Source organism: Bos javanicus, chromosome 2 (assembly GCF_032452875.1).
Source record: "Bos javanicus breed banteng chromosome 2, ARS-OSU_banteng_1.0, whole genome shotgun sequence".
NCBI lineage: Eukaryota > Metazoa > Chordata > Mammalia > Artiodactyla > Bovidae > Bos > Bos javanicus.
In genome coordinates, this window is record NC_083869.1 from 13604202 (window position 1) to 13625102 (window position 20901).

At 38.5% G+C, this 20901-nt stretch overlaps 2 protein-coding genes and 1 long non-coding RNA gene across 4 annotated transcripts in view; 1 reads left to right on the forward strand and 2 right to left on the reverse strand.

Moving 5' to 3' along the window:
* Positions 1–523: 523 nt before the first annotated feature.
* LOC133257527 (small ribosomal subunit protein eS6-like) lies at positions 524–1287 on the reverse strand. Its single transcript, XM_061433493.1, has one exon. The coding sequence runs from the start codon at positions 1270–1272 to the stop codon at positions 544–546; it is 729 nt and encodes a 242-aa protein (XP_061289477.1). The 5' UTR covers positions 1273–1287; the 3' UTR covers positions 524–543.
* A 10718-nt stretch (positions 1288–12005) lies between these two features.
* Positions 12006–12874, reverse strand: LOC133257546 (uncharacterized). Its single transcript, XR_009739596.1, has 2 exons — positions 12758–12874; positions 12006–12564 (listed from the first exon to the last, which is right to left on the reverse strand). It is a non-coding gene; the product is annotated as an uncharacterized LOC133257546 (long non-coding RNA).
* Positions 12875–12947: 73 nt separating this feature from the next.
* Positions 12948–20901, forward strand: part of NCKAP1 (NCK associated protein 1) — a 105940-nt gene continuing 97986 nt past the window's right edge. The window contains exon 1 of one of the 2 annotated variants that reach the window (XM_061433524.1): positions 12948–13497. In XM_061433524.1, coding sequence (XP_061289508.1) covers positions 13390–13497 — 108 coding nt within the window. In that variant the 5' untranslated portion in view covers positions 12948–13389. The remainder of the gene's footprint in view (positions 13498–20901) is intronic. The other variant, XM_061433518.1, reaches the window with a different exon arrangement.

A 20901-nucleotide genomic window follows, 5' to 3' on the forward strand; every position in this document is an offset into this window, starting at 1 on the left:
AGTTAACTCCCAATAAGAATTCTGTTTATAAGCCCAATTCCTTTCTGAAGGAACAATAAATAGTTGTCTTCTAAAAATAATTCAAAATGATCTCTTTCAAGAGTTTCCAATTATTTATGGTTTATATAATATTTATAATCTAAGTATATATTATTTATTATATAGATTAAATAATTCTAGTTTCAATTATAGATACATTAAAACCCTTTACAGTCAAGTTGGGGAAAATGTTAGGTGTCAAAGCTGGATAATGAATATATATGAAGCCTTTATACTCTTTATATTTTTTATATTTGAAACAATTTGTAATATAAAGTTAAAATTTTAAAAATCTTACAATAAAGGTAGCGACACCACTTGAAATAAAAGAGATATAAAAGAAAAAGACATCTTTCACATAAATTAAGCTAAACTGTCACCCATGGAGATAAGAAAAAAATCCCTTAATCTTAATTTTTTATTATCTTTTTTTTTTTTTTTTTTGATGTCTGATCTTATTTATTTGTTACTCTTAGAACATCTCATTTTTGACTGGACTCAGACTTAGAAAGTAGAAGCTCTCAGAGAGGACAGCCTCCGTCTCTTGGCAATCTGTTCCTGCCGTTTTTCTTTGGCCTCCTTCATTCTCTTGGCCAAAAGTTTAGCATATTCTGCAGCCTCTTCTTTATTTTTCTTAGTACGCTGTTTCTTCAGAGCAATACGCCGGCGTTTGTGCTGCAGAACTCGTGCAGTCACGAGACGCTGAATCTTGGGTGCTTTAGTCCTAGGTTTCTTACCGTCTTTGTTTAGGGGCTTTCGCACAACATATTGGCGGACATCATCTTCTTTAGAGAGATTGAAAAGTTTGCGGATTCTGCTGGCTCTTTTGGGACCCAGGCGACGAGGCACTGTAGTATCAGTGAGTCCAGGAATATCCTTTTCCCCTTTTTTCACGATGACCAATTTGACAACACTCAGATTGGCATCCACAATGCAACCCCGTACAGATTTGCGCTTTCTCTCTCCAGTCCTCCTTGGTCTGTAACAGGAATGCCCCTTACTCAGTAGCAGGCAAACTCTGCCATGGGTTAAGACACCCTGCTTCATGGGGAAACCCTGCTTATCGTTCCCGCCACTGATTCGGACCACATAACCCTTCCATTCTTCACCCAGAGCGTCAGCAGCAACTTCTGTGGCCATACGCTTCTCGTAGAAGGTACGAAGTTTTCGTTCATCGTCCACTTCAAAGAGCTTCTGGCAGCCAGTGGCCGGAAAAGAGATGTTCAGCTTCATTCTGAAGTGGCCGACAGCCTCCGAGGCGCCACGAAAAAGAGACCCAACTTCCGCTTAGCCCAGGTCACATAGGCTCTTCCAGTTCTCGCGAGATGTGCAGACGCCTTATTATCTTTTTTGAAATGATCTTATTCCACGAAGAATTTGAGGCAGCTCACTTAACTCCGATAATTGTAGTCAAGTCCATTATTTTGTGTCAAACATTTAATGTTAAATGACGGTGGTGGTATTTACTATATATTTACTTTTTGCCTACCTGAAAAAGCAATAGCAGTGTGGAACACAGGCAAACGTACACTGCAAAGAGGAATTTGCCACTGGGCATTGAGGTCAAGAGAGGGGACATTTCATTAATAAGAGTATATTGTCAGCATTCAAAAACATAAATGTCTAGGTATTTGAAAACTTAACTAATACTGGATTTTGTTGGAATTTATTGCTTTTTCCATTTTTGTGATCCTTTCTTATATTCTATGTCCTTTTCTTCGTCATGTTAAATTTTACTTCTTATTAATCCAGTATGAATAGAGTGTACCAGCGACAGATTTCCAAATGTGCTGCTTTATACAAAGCTGCTTTGAAGGCTGAAAAGCTGGCTGGGTCTGCTTTAGCAGCATGCTTCTGAGACTAAATTTACAATTTTTCTGCATTCATTCTGAGGCAGACTGACTACGGCTTATGTAATGTGCAGAAGCCACAGAATCTCTTTAAGACATTATATATTTCATTAAGGAGGCAGCCAATGCTATATACATATAGCAGTAAGAAAAAGGGAAAAAACTTAGAGCAAAATAGCAGTTTCCTTTGCACCAAGCTATTTAGTCAAGGTATTCAACTGAAAATAAAATCAAATCATTTAAGTTTCATGCGTTCAGTTCTTTTTCCTACTTTCTGTTGGAGGTGCCAAAGTCTGGCACCAGAAGGAGGCAGATAAAGCAGGAACTTGTGTAATCCAGCTACAGCGGGATATTTAGTCCTGATAAGGATGTTGACTACAAAGTCTACACTTTCATCCTGCGGAAAGATTACCAGAGAGTCAGTTGTTATGCATTGAACTCATCAGGAAAGAGACACTTTTTACATTCTGAATGCTGGTCTGAACATTTGTTTTTCAATATTTATGTCAGGTTAAACCTGGACATTTAACACATGATTACTTTGGGTATACAACTCCTCTTCCTGTAGCTTTTTGGATGGACTTGTTACAGTCCAGAATAGTTCTGAATCTTTGGTCTGTGGGCCTTATATAGGCTTTAGTGAGACTGGAAGTTTGTTAAAATTGCACTAAAATTTTGTATATTTTTATGGACAGGATGCCTAGTTTTGTTAGATTTATGTAGCATCCATGATCCAAAGCTAATTAGGAACCTTAATTAGAATCAAGAATTAATTTGGCCTATAAAGACCAAAATGTAAGGAAAAGATGATTTCAGCTTTATTTTTGTTCTGCTTCAACTCCTTGGGGGAAATGAGTAAAGACGAGTTGTTAGCTTCATTCCGTTCTTCTGATTCAAGTCATGAGCCTTAAGTCTGTCACACCCTCTCTTAAAACAAGAGAGTGAGCTACACTAACTTTGTTTTTTCCAGAACTGGTTGACTACCAATGTCCCCTTCTGGTGTTTGGAAGTACTATAGTTTGTAATCTAGCAGTTGCAGTTTTAGCTAATATATTAGATAACAGAATGACTACCATTTTTAAGCTAATATACTAGATAACATAAATATTTTCTATTTATAGCTATTTATAAATACTTTCAACTTACAAAGGTCAAACTATTCTATAATTAAAATCTGACACACGAAAGTATTTACACATACATATGCATATGCTAAAGTTTGTTTGAACATTCTCCTAATATTGTAAATGTAGAATCTATGACATGAAATAAGTAAACAAAACTTGACACTAGCTGTGAAACATGGCTTTTTTCTTTTCACAAACTTAAAGTTAATTGTTCATCCTATTATTTCAAGTGTAGCACAAATAAAGACCACTGGGAATGGGAGAGATACACAAAGTGTGGAAAATTTAAATAAATTCTGATTCTAAAGTTTTGTGGGGAACATAGTAATCAATTGAAGTAATTAGAAATAATGGAAGAAACGGGAAAAATGTACCATACATTTTTACCATACAAATAATCTAGGTAGGACAAATAATCTACCATACAAATAATCTAGGTAGGACAATGAATGTTCATAGCTTTAAAGCAAGGAAACAGTAGCACCTTAGTTTGTATGATGGTGGTTAAGTAACACTGGATTTGAATTTAAGTGGGTATAGAAAGTTGAATTTAAGCATCAGTGAACGCTTGACTTATTGTAAACATTTAGACTTCAGTGATGTTTTAGTAGGGGAAAATCATCTTATAATGAGTTTATAATATTTAGCATAATGTATATTTTATAAGAAAAAATTTAATGTCCCTAACATTTGCATATAATCAACACTTAGAAGCTTAATGATTATGCTATATGTCTAACATGAAATAGAGGAACTGTCTTTTTCAGAAATTATTACTTTGAAATGGAATTTGTCAAACAAAGCAATGCTAATACAATTAGACAAGTTTTTAAATTTTGGTTGAGTCTTAAAACACAGTTAGCTACATTATTCTCTAACCACTACTCCCAATTCCTTTGCCACTTTTTCTCTCCATAGCACTCACCTAAAAACAGAAAAATCTACAGCTCTTCATCCCTTTTGTGCCACATACCAATGTAGAAAATCACACAACTGGGCAGGCTGGGACAATAATAATAATCACCATAGTAGTAACAAGAAACACTTATATTCACTGAATTACACAAGGTACAGTCCTAAAAATTATTCCATACATTCCTCAGACAATCTAATAAGTACAATAATCTTCATTTAAGGTGAAAAATTGAGGTTCAGAGTGCTTTAGTCACATGTCGAAGATCCAAGGTAAGTGTGAAAACCAGGATTCCAGCTCTGTTAGTCTGATGCCAGAACCTAGGCTTTTTTTTCTGCTAAACATTCAATATTTGTGACACATGACCTCCCTTTTATGCTGATGAACCAATTCTAATTATTGAGAAAATAGAAGTTATGAGAAAACTTTCCTATCTTTCCCAAACCAATTCTGCTGACCTACATCAGTGTTCTCATTAAGTGGTTAATAGCCTGAGCTTTGCCCCTTACCAGCTGTGGGCTTAGGAGCAACTTCTTCATCTGTTTAATAGGAATAATAAAGTGTTCTTATTTCAGAGTTTGTTATGAAGATGAAGCACATTAATACATGTAAGACACTGGAGCAGAGCATGACACAATGCAAGTACTCAATAAATGTTATCTAGTATCATTATCTTGGCTTTTCCTGGAACTCCCAGTCAAAATTAGTTTGTTTGTTTATCATCTGATTCCCCTTCATTTCCTTTCTTCCTGTTCTGTCAAAGCTTCTGTACCTTTGATCATCCTTTCTGTCTGTACTGAGTTATAAATCTCTCCCTCTTTACAGGATAATCTGACAACTTCCACTGAAAGTAAACAGAGAACCCTCCCTGGACCCCTCTGGCTACTGCCCTAGTCTCTGCTACTAAGTCACTTCAGTCGTGCCCGACTCTGTGCGGGTTCCCTTCAAACTCCTGTTCAGTCTTCTTTGCTGACTCCACTTAACTGTATTTGATTCCTAAAGTCAGAGTTCTTCAGGGCTTTGGACTAGATCCTAATTTCCTTTTAAAAATAATCTCTCCAAAAATGATCTCATCTATTGCCACGATTCCAAATATCATCCATATTTTGATGATCCTAAGTTTGTACTCCTAGTCTAGACTTCGTGGAGGTCCAGTTCAGTATGTTCGATATTCTTCCCAATTTTTGTAAACTATTTATCTTTCAGTTCAGTTCAGTCGCTCAGTCGCGTCCAACTCTTTGCGACCCCATGAATTGCAGCACGCCAGGCCTCCCTGTCCATCACCAACTCCCGGAGTTCACTCAGACTCATGTGCATCGAGTCAGTGATGCCATCCAGCCATCTCATCCTCTGTCGTCCCCTTCTCTTCCTGCCCCCAATCCCTCCCAGTATCAGAGTCTTTTCCAATGAGTCAACTCTTCGCATGAGGTGGCCAAAGTACTGGAGTTTCAATCTCAGCATCAGTTCTTCCAATGAACACCCAGGACTGGTCTCCTCCTCCAACCAGGATGGACTGGTTGGATCTCCTTGCAGTCCAAGGGACTCGAAAGAGTCGTCTCCAACGCCACAGTTCAAAGGCAGCAATTCTTCAGCGTTCAGCTTTCTTCACAGACCAACTCTCACATCCATACATGACTACTGGAAAAACCATAGCCTTGACTAGACGGACCTTTGTTGGCAAAGTAATATCTCTGCTTTTTAATATGCTATCTAGGTTGGTCATAACATACCTTCCAAGGATCTTTAGGGTAGACTAAACGTAAAAATATAAGCTGGAAGTTGGATATCATCATAGGCTTAACCGGTAGTTTAACTCAAGCTTTGTTTTACCATTGTTTTTTGCCAATTTTACACATAGCATTCTAGTATTTTAAAATACTTAAGACCAAACACCAAAGATCAAGCAATTAGTGTGTGTATACACTGATACATCATCTACTATTTAAGTATGTCTAGGCACAATACATTTCTAAAGCAAAAACAAAAAACTCATGAATCCTTTGTACTGCAAAAAGAACCAAGAAGAATTAAAACCAATCATAAACAGAAATTATTCATTACATTAGAGTTTTTCCACAGAAAGAACCTGAAGTTCTGAGTGATTTTAAAAGGAAATTTAGTTTGCAGAGCAGAAGCAAACAAACATGTGTAAAGTGCATTATCAATATCTCGCAGGCTATAAGATGAATTTAATCGGATGTGAATAGTAAAGATCAAGGCTGTAATTAATTTCTCATTGTTTTCTTTTTGAACTTTTCAGATCAGTTCTGTTTTAGGCATGTCTTCTGCTAACTACTGGAGACATCTTCTGTTTCATTTAAACTTCTCTTGGTTACTCCTTTGCAATACCAAGTTGCAATCTCTGACTAAGTCCTAACTCCTTATTCACTTACTATAGATACTGGGATACTGTTGCTGCATCTTTCCCTGTTCACTTTCTTAATCATTTTTAGTTGTGTAATTTTCATACCTTATGGTCTTTGAATATGTAGAACACAACTTGAAGTATTGATTTAGCATGTATCTTACTGTCTGTCCTTTTTATGACCATAGTTAAACTACAGTGAAATCTTCTACTGTCCTTTTCAAAGTTCTTCACCCAAAGTTGGTTCTTCTGTCTACGGTATGGTCCAACTATATGCAATCTTTAGAACAGCTTAAAAAAGTAAAATTTCCTTGCAAAACTCCATTTGTTTCTTGTTTACATATGCCTAATCTTCCCCACAGCCTGACCCATTTTTCACTTTCTGCGCTCAGTTTTGTTCAAAGTAGGGGCTTCCCTGGTGGCTCAAAGGTTAAAGCATCTGCCTGCAATGTGGGAGACCTGGGTTCGATCCCTGGGTTGGGAAGATCCCCTGGAGAAGGAAATGGCAACCCACTCCAGTACTCTTGCCTGGAGAATCCCATGGACGGAGGAGCTTGGTGGGCTACAGTCCACGGGGTCGCAAAGAGTCGGACATGACTGAGAGACTTCACTTTCACTTTGGTCAAAGGTAGCAGTTGGTTTCACAAAAGGAAGGGATGGGGAACCGGCAAAAAAAAACACTCTATGTCTACTGCTTTATTTCTAGGCTTCTCAGAGAAATTTGGTCATACATTTCTAGTCATATATAGCTACCTGGTTTGTATGTGAGGAAAAATGTTGCATTTGTCTTTAAGAATTAGGGGAACATTAATTTTGACAGGAGATATCCTAATCGAAGATCTTTACCCTAAGAACCTTGAAAGAAGATCTTTGTCAATCTGTCCCTCTTTCTGCTCTAAATAGGGAAGCAACAGAAGGCTGGGTGACTAAAAAAAAAAAAAAAAGGCAAACTGAAATATACTTCAGAATTAGGAAAAAGTGTCACAGAAAAAAATTACCAGAAAAATTAAAAAAATAAAAAGAAACAAAAAAATTTAAAAAGTGAAAAAAAAAGAAGGAAAAAAAAAAAGACAAACTGAAAAAGAAAAAAAATTACCATTCTAGCTTCTGGAGGAGGCAAAAGCTAAAGAAAAACACATAAAAAACTGATATATTGGTGTGGAAAAAATATAGCTGAGTCTAGCAGTTAATTGAAGAAAATTTAACCAACGGACTGTTTAGGAAGGTTTGGGCAGAGTTAAGGAACTCTCCAGAAACTACAGAATCTATTCATCGGATGCATGACAAATTTATGCCGGTTAGAGCACAGTGGTTAAGAAGATGCATGAACTTTGGAGTCAGACTGACAGAATCTAATACCAGCTTTATCACTTTCTATGGGTATGACCTTCTGTAATTAAAAATAAAAAACTATCTGTATTTTAGTTTCCTCACCTGTAAAATGAGGATGATAATATCTCAAAAGGAATATTATCCTCTGAAAATATTTAAAGAACACCTGGAGAATCCCCATGGACAGAAGAGTCTGGAGGGCTACAGTCCATGGGGTTGCAAAGAGTCAAATACGACTGAGCACATTAAATTGAGAGAGGCAGATGAGAAAATGTAACTCAAATAGTAGCACCTGACACATAGTGTGAAAAACACATAAATACTAAATTGGATTACTAGTCCTTATTTTGGAGAAGGCAATGGCACCCAACTCCAGTACTCTTGCCTGAAAACTCCCATGGACAGAGGAGCCTGGTAAGAGTCCGACACGGGACACGGCTGAGCGACTTCACTTTCACTTTTCACTTTCATGCATTGGAGAAGGAAATGGCAACCCAGTCCAGTGTTCTTGCCTGGAGAATCCCAGGGAAGGGGGAGCCTGGTGGGCTGCCATCTATGGGGTCGCACACTGTCGGACACGACCGAAGCGACTTAGCAGCAGCAGCAGCAGTCCTTATTTTACTCTTAGTAATGATACTATAATGTTGACCACAAGAAATATTATTTAGGATCAAGTTTGGTTGTGAATAATTAAAAAAAAATCCCAGCTAAAAGAAGCTTAAATAAAACTTTCTGTTTCACACAAAATCCAGAAATCGAACGGGGAGGGTTGGTATGATAGTTCTGCTCTAAGAAGCCCACTTACAGCTTCCATTTCTATGTTCTGTCATCTCAGAGTGGCCATTGTCTTCAGGGATTGAGATAGTGGTCTCTGTGTCCTGTTTCATGTGACAGAATGAAATAAGAGGGGAAGACTGGCAAAAAGAGAACACAGCAGTCTCTTAAGGTTCTTGAAACTTATGTCCTAGTGGCAAGAACTAGCCTGCAAGGGAGACTGAGAGATGTAGACTTTATTCTAAGGAAGAAGGAGACATTGAAGGATAATTAATAAAGTCAACAACTATTTCAAATTATCTTTATTATCCTCAAGTTCTCAAAAGTTACCTTTAGTTTTCCCATTTTTTTCTATACTTCTTCCGCATTGAATTTTTTTTTCTCCTGCTTTAGCAATCACAGGCCTACATATTTTCTGTTCTACCTTCAACTTTATTTGTTCTTTCATGTATGTGATGGGCATTCCTATTATTTGCCTGCACTTAAAATTATTTTGCACTTATTAAAGTTGAACAAACCTAAGTTTTAGAATAATCCTTAGGAACTTTGGGCTTCACTGGTGGTTCAGACAGTGAAGAATCCGCCTGCAGTGCAGGAAACCTGGGCTCGATCTCTACATTGGGAAGATCCCTTGAAAGATGGGAATGGCAACCTACTCCAGTATTCCTGCCTAGAGAATTCCATGGACCGAGGAGCCTGGCAAAGAGCTGGACATGCCTGAGCAACTAAGTCATGTGAACAATACATACACACACGCTTAGGAACTTCAATTTGGGGCTCTTCTCTCTAGACTTCTCTCGTAGTCCTGTAGCTCAGGCTGCTTTATATCAGACTTCCTCGTGTATGTACAGTTCTATGCTTACCCAGTATGTGAGCTGAAAAAAAAAGTGAGTTAGTTGCACAGTTGTGTCCGACTTTGTGATTCCATGGGCTGCAGCCTTTCCTGCTCCTTTGTCCATGGGATTCTCCAGGCAAGAATACTGGAGTGGGTTACCATTTCCTTCTCCAGGAAATTTCCTGACCAGGGGATCGAACTGGGTCTGCTGCACTGCAGGCAGATTCTTCATCAACTGAGCCACTAGGGAAGCCCAAGTGAAAGTGAAAGTTACTCAGTTGTGTCCTACTCTTTGCAACCCCATGGACTATAGTTCACAGAATTCTTCAGACCAGAATACTGTAGTGGATAGCCATTCCCTTCTTCAGGGGATCTTCCCAAATCAGGGACCCAAACCCAGGTCTCCCACATTGCACGTGGATTCTTTACCAGATGAGCTACCAGGGAAGCCCAGAATGTGAGCCAGGGAGATTAAAATCTATACCTTACACAGCTTCATATCTCCTCTCAGAATAACATTATTTTGTACATTTTAAGTGTTTATTGTTCAAACATTTACATTTAAATCCATCCAGAATTGTTACTATGAATGATCAAATATTTTATAACACATATATAAAAAGCTATATGTCATATCCATGATTTGTTTCTGAAATTTTATAAGTAGGATTTTATAACTGAATCATTGTAAAATATATTTGTGGGTCACAAAATATAATTCTATTATGAATTCTTCTATAAAGCCAAACTTATTCTTCTTCCAATTTATATGTTTTCCAGTTTGGGTTTTCAAATGTTTACTTTCCTTACAGTGGGTACTTTTATACTTCTCTCAAGAAAAAATAATTTTTCAAAACACAGTTTTGTAACTTCTAGTCAGATTTATTGATATACTTTACATACAGTAAAATTCACACTTTTTAAGGCCTATTGGTCTATGCTAGCTAAATTTCTATGATTACTGCAAATAAAAAGCTATCATCTACTTTCTAAATCTCTCTGAAGCCTTATGTTCTAGGGACAAACAGCAGAAATCTCTTAACTGAAGTGAAACAATTTGAAAATCTTTAGGACCAAAGGAATTGTGAAAACTATGCTTTATATGATGAGAGAAATAAAATTGTCAATCAAGCTTTTTAAAATTTATCTAATCTTTTCTAAGTTTCCTAATCATTTTTAAAAGTTTCTGCTTTTCTAGAAAACAGTAGGAAGAAAAAAATCTACAAGATGGGCAATTTTTATAATAACTTTATAGGCTGATTCACATGGTATGACATATTTTCAAAGACTGAAATACTGAGAGGAAATATAAAAGGACATATACTAATTATACTTGCCATAGAATCATATATGCATAGGAAAATACATGATTATTACCTTAGCACTTCCAATAAACTTTATATTATGCGTGAGCTCAGTCGCTTCTGTGGTGTTTGACTCTTTGTGATCCTATGGACTGTAGCCAGCCAGGCTCCTCTGTCCATGGGTTTCTCCAGGCAAGAATACTGGAGTGAGTTGTGGGGTCCTGCTCCAGGGGATATTCCTCACTCAGGCATCAAACCCAGGTTTCTTGCATTGGAGGCAGATTCTTCACTGCTGAGCCACCGGGGAAGCCCACTCACACTACACATATGGGTAAACTTCAAAAGGGTTGGCTCAGTAACAAAATCCTTTTTGATGCAAAATGTAGAGAAATGCAAGAATTATGAATACTTCACTTACACCTAATATAAATATTCTATTCAATCTAGGACCAGTATGTCTAAAAGTTAGTTATAATAAAAATTCAACAATGAGACTAGAATCTACAGAGCTCTCCCTCTATCCGGTGCTTCTGAGTTATAAGCAGCTTCAAGTGTTCAAGTTCATATGGAATCATGATAGTGGCTTTTCTAAATGACAGCTGTGTTCAGATTTTAATGTGGCACCATTTTATTGTTCTCTCTAGACAGCACTTTTGAAAAACTGCTGCTGCTGCGTCACTTCAGTCGTGTCTGACTCTGTGCGACCCCACAGACGGCAGCCCACCAGGCTCTGCCATCCCTGGGATTCTCCAGGCAAGAACACTGGAGTGGGTTGCCATTTCCTTCTCCAATGCATGAAAGTGAAAAGTGAAAGTGAAGTCGCTCAGTCGTGTCCGACTCTTAGCGACCCCATGGACTGCAGCCCACCAGGCTCCTCCGTCCATGGGATTTTCCAGGCAAGAGTACTGGAGTGGGGTGCCATCGCCTTCTCCGTTTGAAAAACTAGAAAATGATATAACCTTTCTATGTAGGACTCTAATTCTGTCTGGTTAAATTTGCCTTTGGTCCCTGAAAAAAGCACATCTTTACTCCCCACCCCACTCCCTACACCCTCTCCTTCCCAGGTCCGCCCTCACTATCTCAGGTTCCAGACTCTTACCTTCTCTAAATTAATATTTAAACTATGAAGTTGGAATGCAACCAGATAAATTAAATCCCCCCAATATGCTAATAACTAATACTAGCTCAATAGGTGATCTCTCTGAGGTGTTTGTATTAAAAAACCTTCATTCAAGTTAATTTTGTGTATAGGATTCCAAGCATAATGGCAGGTAGGATTTTTCGCTGAATGTAGGACTCTTTTCGAAGCTCCTTAAATCAAGTTCAGTCTACTGCCTTGATCTTGTAATATTAAAACGAAAATTTCTGAAGGAACTCTACATACACTAGATTTTTTAAAAGTTTCAGAATATATTCCTCACAATTTCCTTTCCATAAAGTGTTTTGATCAATCCAATGACACTTACTTTTGTAATGTCGTTTATTGAAGGTGGCAGAATATTTTGTCACTTACTTAAAAATTAATACATCAAACGAAATTAAGGCGAAAAAATCCATCAAAACAGCTTGACTCCTCTTTGCTGGAGTTCCTCACCCAAGTCAATGACATAAGTCCTTGGTTTTGCTCACTTTTGGAATCAGAGGGGGCAGCCTTCGGGTGTGACTGGGAGGTGTTTGATCAGGAAAAAAAGGGGAAAAAAAATATGGAAAAGCAGAATGTTGCCAAGAAGGGGTGGGATTTGGGGTGGAGGCCAGAAAAAAAATTGGAAAGTTCCTTCATGAACTTGAAGAAACATTTATTTCTGCCTCCCTCAGGCCAGGGCCTCTTCTATTGACGTCTTCTCCGGAGGGGTAATCCCGTCGACAAATGTCAGATTCTGATTATCTGAGGAACTTGAGTCGCCCTCGCTTCCGACCCTCTCTCCCCTGAACTGCCTTGAAGCGGGGGAGATAGGCTGGAAAGGGGAGGAAGGGAGAGGCGAAGGCCGCCTCGCAGAGCACATCTGCTGTGTTCAGCCGGAGCGTCTGTCAAGCAGTGGGAGGGAAAAGCGCATGAAGCCACCAGCCCACTCTCGGGCGAAACTCGCCAGAAAAAAAAACCCGCCCTGCCCCCGCCCCCTCCCCGCGGGCTTCTGCTGATTTCTTTAGGGAGGCGGTGGAAAGGCAACTTTTGGAAACTTGAAAGCCGAGGGGTGTGTGGCGGACAAAAAAACGTAACCTCATCAGGTCGGGCTTAGGCTTCCCGCACAGTGGGCGGGCCAGGCCGGGTTGGGTCGCGTGTGGAGCCGGAGCCGCGTCCCGAGCGGCGGCTGCAGCGAGGCCGCGCGAGGCGGGCCGAGGCGGGCCGAGGCCCCCACCCGCCCCAACTAGGCGCAGTTCCCCGTCCGGCCTCGCGAGGGCGCCGGCGCGGCAGATCAGGTGACCGACCGCTCGTCCGGGGCTGCGGGGAAGCGGCCTCGTTCTCAGCCGCCTGAGACGCCGCCGCCTCCGCCACACCTAGTGGAGGAGCCGGGGAAGGCGGCTCGGTGGTGGGGGCTGGGGCGGAGAGCGCCGGGGGTGGGGACGGAAGGGCGGCGGACCGAAGGCAGGACGCTGCCGGGGCACGGGCTGCTGCGGGGAAAGGGACGACGAGGCGTCCGCCGCGGCTCGCTCTGTCCTCCCGCACGGGATTGGGGCGCGAGGGCCATGGGCGCGCTCCCCTGAGGCGGAGGTCACGGGCGGGAGGGGAGGAGACCCGACCGAGGTAGCTGCGGAGGCCGTGGGCCGGTGACTGGGCGCGAGGCCGGCGGCGCCGGCCCCACCACCGCCACCGCCGCCGTCGCCACCACCACCACCACCACCGCCGCCACCATGTCGCGCTCCGTGCTGCAGCCTAGTCAGCAGAAGCTGGCGGAGAAGCTCACCATCCTCAACGACCGGGGCGTCGGCATGCTCACCCGCCTCTACAACATCAAGAAGGTGCGCACGGGCCGGCGAGGCCTCGGCGGGGCCGGCGGGCAGGCGGAGGCGGGATGGAGGGCAGGGGAGGCCTGGGCAATGGGGGCGGCGGGCGGCGCCCGGGGCAGAAAGCACGGCCTCGCGGCCGCAGGCCCCACCGGGGTTGCCGGGATGCGCCGCGGCCTAATGCGGAGCCTTGGCGTCTCTCCCGCCGGCTCGCGGGCCGGCCAGGGGCGGAGAGCAGCCATTTGCCCGCTCCCAGCACTGGGAACTGGCCGGCCCGGCGCGGGGTGAGGGGCGCCGGCGCCGCTGCCGCCCCCTCCTCGGCGCCCTGGCCCCCGGGCCCCCGGAACTGGGTCTGCACGAAAGGGAGGAGGATGGATGAGATCCTAGGAGGGGGATAGGAAAACTTGGGTGTTCCATAACTGAGATCGAATGGTAGAAATCTGGCGGAGATGGTAGCAGTTTTTTTTTTTTTTTTTTCCCCTCAGTTCTTTTGGATGTAAGTGGGAATGTGAGAAGGGAATGGCTCATTTGGATGAGCCCTGCATCTCCTCCACTTGGCCATTTTATTCTGGATTGCCAAATAAAAGCCATTTAAGAGTGTGTTGACGATTTAGAAGTATTTCATTTTGAAGGTGGAAAGGAGGTGGTAGTGAGGGTGAAACCAGTTTTCTCCTGAAATACTTTTGGGTTGTGAGTCACTAGGACAGGAATAACAGCCTTCTTCTCTCTTTTCTCTTTACTCCTCCTCATCTTAGTTTTTCCAACCATGTCGATAATACCGAAACATCGTTTCTTAAATTTCTTTACGTTTGGTGTCTATACAAAATAAAAGCTGTGATTGTGTTGCTGTTATGCTGATTTTATGGTGTAGTCTGATCATTTGAGTAGCTCTAGCTAATAGGCCCATTGAACGTCTTTACATGGCTTTCGCAAGATTAAGGAATGGAAGGCTGAGTTGGAGTTAAGAAAAATAGGTTAAAAGAGCAAATATTACATTAATTTACTTTAGAAAATAAAGACCAGAATTCTATTCCTTTTAAGGCAAAGTTAGTAAGTTTTTAGTAATTTGATAAAGAGAAAACTTAAGATTTTTTGATGCAAGTTAGATCCTGACAGTTTCCAGTGTGTATTTGATGTTATATCTTAATAATTATTTTTTTTGGCTTTTTAATGCATTCTGAATATTTCCTTTTAGTTTAATCGTAGCAGTAGAGTTGTAGCCCTTGTAAATTAGGGCCCCTGAAGAAAAAAATACTTAAAAATTCGTATGATGGAGTTCAATATAAAACTGACCTATTTCAGCAATTTGATGTAAGACACTGAAATTCTAGAGGAGAAGTCTGTCCTGGTTTAATAGGGATAAATTTTGTGCAGCAATGGCTGTGTTCCATTGGCATCCCTGAATATGAGGATTGGTTGACTTTAAACCTAGTGCACTCTGGAGAGTAAAATGCCTCTTCACACTTAATATTTTGTGTGACAGGAGCTCAGGGTCATTCCAGTGAAACCCTCTGCATTTACCGAGAAGAGACTTGGTTATAAGTTTATGTAAGTTTGTAATAATTTTAGATAGTATTACTTACAGGTTCATTGACCTGAACTTTTTTGTGAGATGCTCTTTAACTTGGAAATTCGTTCCTATACGATCTTTGTGCAAAGAAACAAGCAAGACAAACGTCGCTAAAAGTTACTAGACGTGTGGTATTGTGGTTAAAGGAAATGGTTATGATGGTTTCCAAAAGAGGAAGTGAGAGTAACATCAAAAGTGATTCGGGTATTTAGGCAAAATTCCTCTTTTTAAAGCATTCGTTACACATTTTTATGGCATGAAAATAGTCGGATTTTACAAATTTCATCTTCATAAATCATCTAAGATTAGACTAAATTCTAAGCGTTCAAATGCTTCAGTTCACTGCCTTTTCTCAAAAGCCTTTTTTTTCACTTCCTCTTTTGAGAAACTTTAGGCTCTTGCATTATTGAACTAGTACAATTTAAAGTGAGTTGATCATTATATCCAAGTGTCTAATATTTTGAATTATTGAAATGTTATATTTCAGCACTTAACACATTTATAATTTCTTGAGAAATACTTCTACCTTGTCTGAGTGATTGTGAGTTCCCGCTCAGTGGGGACTGTGTTACTCATTTTTTAATTACTACCACTTGAGGTCTTATGTGGTCCATGAAGCTTTCAGTTAGGACTTGTTGAAAAGGATGAATACATTATGCATATTATGTATGTATGTATATGCAACATATATATGAGTGTGTGTGTGTGTAATCTTGCTCTAATTTTAATAATAATAGCTTTTGATCTGCCCTCCTCATGTGATTTTATATACAAATACATCAGATGGATTTTGAGTCTTTCAGCCTGTATAGAGCTGTGTATAAAGGCTGGCGTATCTTCCTGGCTGACTGGGATTGAAACATTTGTTCAAAAATCTTGCCCCCAAAAGTGAATAAGATCTGTTTACCATGTGTTTATAAGGTTCGTGCTGTCTACATTTTTATGGCAGTATAAACCCACGTAATCTTTTCAATCTCAATCTCTTATAGTCCTCAAAAAAAAAAAAAAAAAAAAACCCTTCTACCGCATAATACATGTCTGCCAGTCATTTACCACATTTTCATTAATTCGTGTTTGCATTAGATTGTCTATCAGATCTGATTACTGTTTCAACTAAAAGTCTGCAATGGCAATATTTTAGTGAGCATATAGAGTGAAAAATATTTCAGTGACTTAGGTATCAATAAAATAACTTTGAGTTACTATAACCAAGAATAAGAGGCTTTAATACTTAGGGGAATGTAGCATGGCCCCTGAAAAATATTTTGCTTTTTGAAATAAAATTTTATCAATTGAGTAATTTTTGATATCTTAATATGTACAGGCTGGAGAAGGAAATAGCAACCCACTCCAGTATTCTTGGCTGGGAAATCCCACCAACAAAGGGGCCTTGTGATTATAGTCCATGGGGTCTCAAAGGAGTCGGACACCACTGAGTGATTAAACAACAACGAACAAATATGTACAGGTTATGAAAATTTTAAGAATTTGTAATCAAATCAGAGATTTAAGAAGATGTGAAGGAGGATTTTAGGGGAAAAAGGTAAAGGTGGTAGGTAGTTTTACATTTAAATTTGTTTATTTCATAATGTCATAATTTTTTAAAAATTAAAAATGTCTTCCCTTTTTTGGAGCTAATACTACTACCCACTTATATAGTGACTTTTAACATTTCAGGCTACTTGTATATCACTCATTGTGATATGGCAGGGCAGTGTGGTGAAGTAAAGAGTATCAAGCCAGAAGTTAGGAGACCTGCCTTCCAGTCTTCAGTATGTCACTAAGAGTTTTATAATATTGGGTGGGTGTCTTGACTTCCTTGAGCTTCATTGTTTTTCATCTGTGAGATGGGGGAAAATTAACTGAAAGGAGCACTCAAGTCTGTTCCAACTCTGATTATGTTATCTTTACAAAGTAGAAGTTAAGACCCATTTTAAACAGTTTAACTGAGCTCAGTTTAGTTTTTCTTAATACAGGGATGGTAATACATGATCTGTCTACTGCACAAGATTGTGAAGATAAAAAATTATAACAATGTGAAAATAGTTTAAAACTTCTATGAATGTAAGATGGTATTTGTTTAGGACTCTCAGTAACTTTTGGGAGCAACATTTGTTTTTTTCTGAAATTTTACTGCTGTTTAGCAAACACATAGACCAAAATTCCAAAAAGGAAACATTTTTTAGCTGAGCTTAATTTTGTGTGTGTGTGTATGTTTATTCCTTCTTACTTTTTTCTATTTTTTCCTACGCCATCACCAACATGAACTTGATAATTCTATACCAAAAAGGTCTCAGTTAATACTTTTCATATTTTTCATCTTGTTAAATTTCTGCCTCAATTCTAAAGGACAGAAAGGTGAAAATACCTATCCAGCTATTGCAAACTTCTTTTTAATGGAGTATTTTTATTACAGGCTTTTGCCCGTGATTTTGGATAAATTTATTTTATGAGTAAAGAAGTTAGTAGCAGTGTAAAATTGAAAGTCTTTACCTGATATCTGCTTATCTAATGGAGGTAAAAAAAAATGTATGTGAAGTATGCAATCAGGGTAAAGAAAGGGAAATCAGCTTTAGTCTTCCCTTTCAGTGTTACATTTCTCTTCATTTAAGGGCCTTATTTTCTGTGTGGGTTAATCAGGAGAAGAAAGCATGTTCAAAGATTGGATTCTGGCAAGTTGTAGAAGTACTGTTAGTACCTATAAGATTTTTTCCTCAGGGAGATTTTTAGTATCAAAACCTTTAAACATGTTAAGAAAGCATTGTCTCTCCATCATCTGTATTTAAGTTCTATATATATATATATATATATATATAAAACATGTATATATTTATGTAAACAAATCCTACTTCCTTACTTTTCAAGGAAGCTGCTTGTAAAAATGAGGATTTAATAGTTCTGTTTCTTGTTATACTGGTTGGTAGGCTGAGGAGATAAAGATCACTGAAAAATACTTAGGAAAGAGGCTTATTTTTATTATTTTTAAGTGGCAGTGGTAAATTGTCCACCTTTTGTTTCCTTTGTGGATTTGTTAAATAACTTAAATAATAAATTTTTTAAATGATTACAGAAGGAATACTTGTTATTGTCAAAAACTCATATGACTTCAGAAATTCTCTGCCTGTTCATCTCCCACTTTTAAAAAATAAGCTGTGTATGTGAAGTGAAGTGAAGTTGCTCAGTTGTGTTCGACTCTTTGCCACCCCATGGACTCTAGACTACCAGGCTTCTCTGTCCATGGAATTTTCCAGGCAAGAATACTGGAGTGGGTTGCCATTTCCTTCTCCAGGAGATCTTCCCGACCCAGGGATTGAACCCGGGTCTCCCACATTGTAGGCAGACGCTTTACCGTCTGAGCCACAAGGGTATACTTAACAATTTTTTGTACAAATGCTAACATATGTACATGTATATTTTATTATATTATGACTAAAATAGATTATTTCCAAAAATGAAGAAGCAGCATGGTACAGTTTACATATAAATGAAATTAGGATTCTTAATCTGTTGCTTGTATATTTATATTTTAAGAAAATTAAAAGGATGGACATATTTAGTTAGCTACATGCAATATGTGGAAAATGAGGAGGCTCAGATGAGAAAGTATTGGTATTGAAAATTTTTGTCTTTACTGGCAAGGGTGATTGAAAATTTAATTTGTATTCTTGTTTGATAATTTACTTGCAGTGTTAGTGTTAAGTAAATTCCAACAATAATTTCAGATCATGTTCAGTAGGTGTACATTTATATGTTAAAAATAGTTTTCTCTCTTTGTTGTTGTTCAGTTGCTAAGTCATGTCTGACTGCAACTCCATGAACTGCAGCATGCCAGGCTTCCCTTTTATGTCTTTCTTTAGCAAAAAGAACATGTAATAAAAGTAAAAGTAATGCTGGCTATTTATTGAATCTCTATTATATCCTAAATTAAAAATTTTTTTTCTTTTAGTTGTCTACAGATCTGTGATTTATTCTCTAGATCTGTGATTTATTCTCTAGATAAAGCGGTTGAATTTGGTTAACTTGTCCAAGTCTTACTCTGAAAAATGAAAGTTTGGATTGACTCCTTTCTTTCTTAACTGCTAAATCTGGGCTCTTAATTTATTTTTGTCATTAGATTATAATCATTAGTGATATTTTTCTGGCACATATAATTTTGAACACACAATAATCTTAACCTAAAAGAAATAGGCAATTATAGAAATAATTTTCTTATTTACTGTAGACTACTTTTATATGAACTTTGTATGGGTTTGTTATGAAAAGTCATTGAGGTTATAATTAACAGTCCACCAGTAATTGTTAAAGACTTCTATTTAGCTTTGTAGTATATTGAAATGAGAAATAGTTTAGAATTAGGAAATTTAAAATTCAATTTATTGACATTTTGGGGAACTTGTAAATATTTTATATTTACTTTTTATATTATATGGATTTTTTTCTTTGTGATTATTTCTAAAATTAGCCCATGACATATTAAAAGCACAAACTGAGAAGACTAACCATAGGAATAACACTAAGAAAACTGAAAACTAAGAGAAACCCTTGCTTGAGGGAAGAGCACGTATAAGACAGGAAGAAGGTATGAGCTCAGACAGTGAGACAGCGCTTACCCTCCTTCATTGTAAGGATGTGTACAGGCCTCTCTTCACTGAAGAGGCTTTGTCTCTTGAGATTTCAAATATACATTCTACATTTGGATTTTTAAAGTCAGATGGCAACTTTTTTTTTCCATTGAAAAACCTGCATGAAATAAAAGAAATGCCATTAAGGAAGTACAACCAATAAGTGTGTTTCTTTCTGTCTTGAACTTTACAAAATTAGTACTATTCTTTTCTGTTCCCAAGATGTGTTTTTTTGTTGACGGGTTTTAATGTTGTCATTTTAGTAAATGTAGTAAGATCTTCTTAATTTTGATCCTATTAGGAATTTGCAGTATTGTAATTATTAATTTTGACTCACTTAATATGACAGAGAATCTTCTAAATCATGTCTTTAAATACTATTGTACTGAAATGTTTTACTTCAATAAGTTAAACTTAACAGTCTCTTAAATTGCAAGTTTATAAGGAGAATTGAACAGCAGAAAATGGCATATACATCTTGAGAACTGAATGACAGTAACTTTTATTTGAATCATTAAAATTTTTAATAATTTTGAAATATATAACGGGTTAAAGTTTTTGAAGGAATATCTTGTTTTAAGTATTGGAAAATATCTTCTTATTGCATACTTGATTATTTTAGATACTTGACAGTAATAAAATTATATCTTTAATAAAACTTTGGAAGTCATATGATGAGCTATTCTTTCAGTTAGTAGCAAATATTGGGAGTTTTCATTCATTCATTTGTTGAAAGGCTTCCTGGACACTGGGAAAACAAATTACGATACAGTCTCCAGTGCCAAGAAATTCATATTGTAGTGGGTGAGACAGATGTGTAGATAATTAACTAAAATGCAGTGATTAAGTGTTGTTGTGGGTGTCTTGAGAACGGAGTTAAAGATTCCTGACTGGGGGAGATGGGAAGAAGAGATGGTGACTTTAGTGCTTGGTTTTGAAGTATGAATAGAAACTTCAGCTAGGCAATGACAAGGAATAGTCTGTCATTCAAGATTCCAAACTTTTGTTCAGTAGAATATATAAAGATATAAAATATATAAAGTTTTAAAATCCTGTATTAATCCTTTTTGCTGGCATATAGACTCTAAACTTCTGGTTTTTTTTCCCCCATACTTGTAGCATTCTGTGGGTTGAGAGGGCTAGATTCTGGATAAAACCTTGGTACTTTTTTTTTTTTTTTTAACTTCGGACAAGTTGTTTAATCTTTCTGAGTTAGAGTTCCTTTAT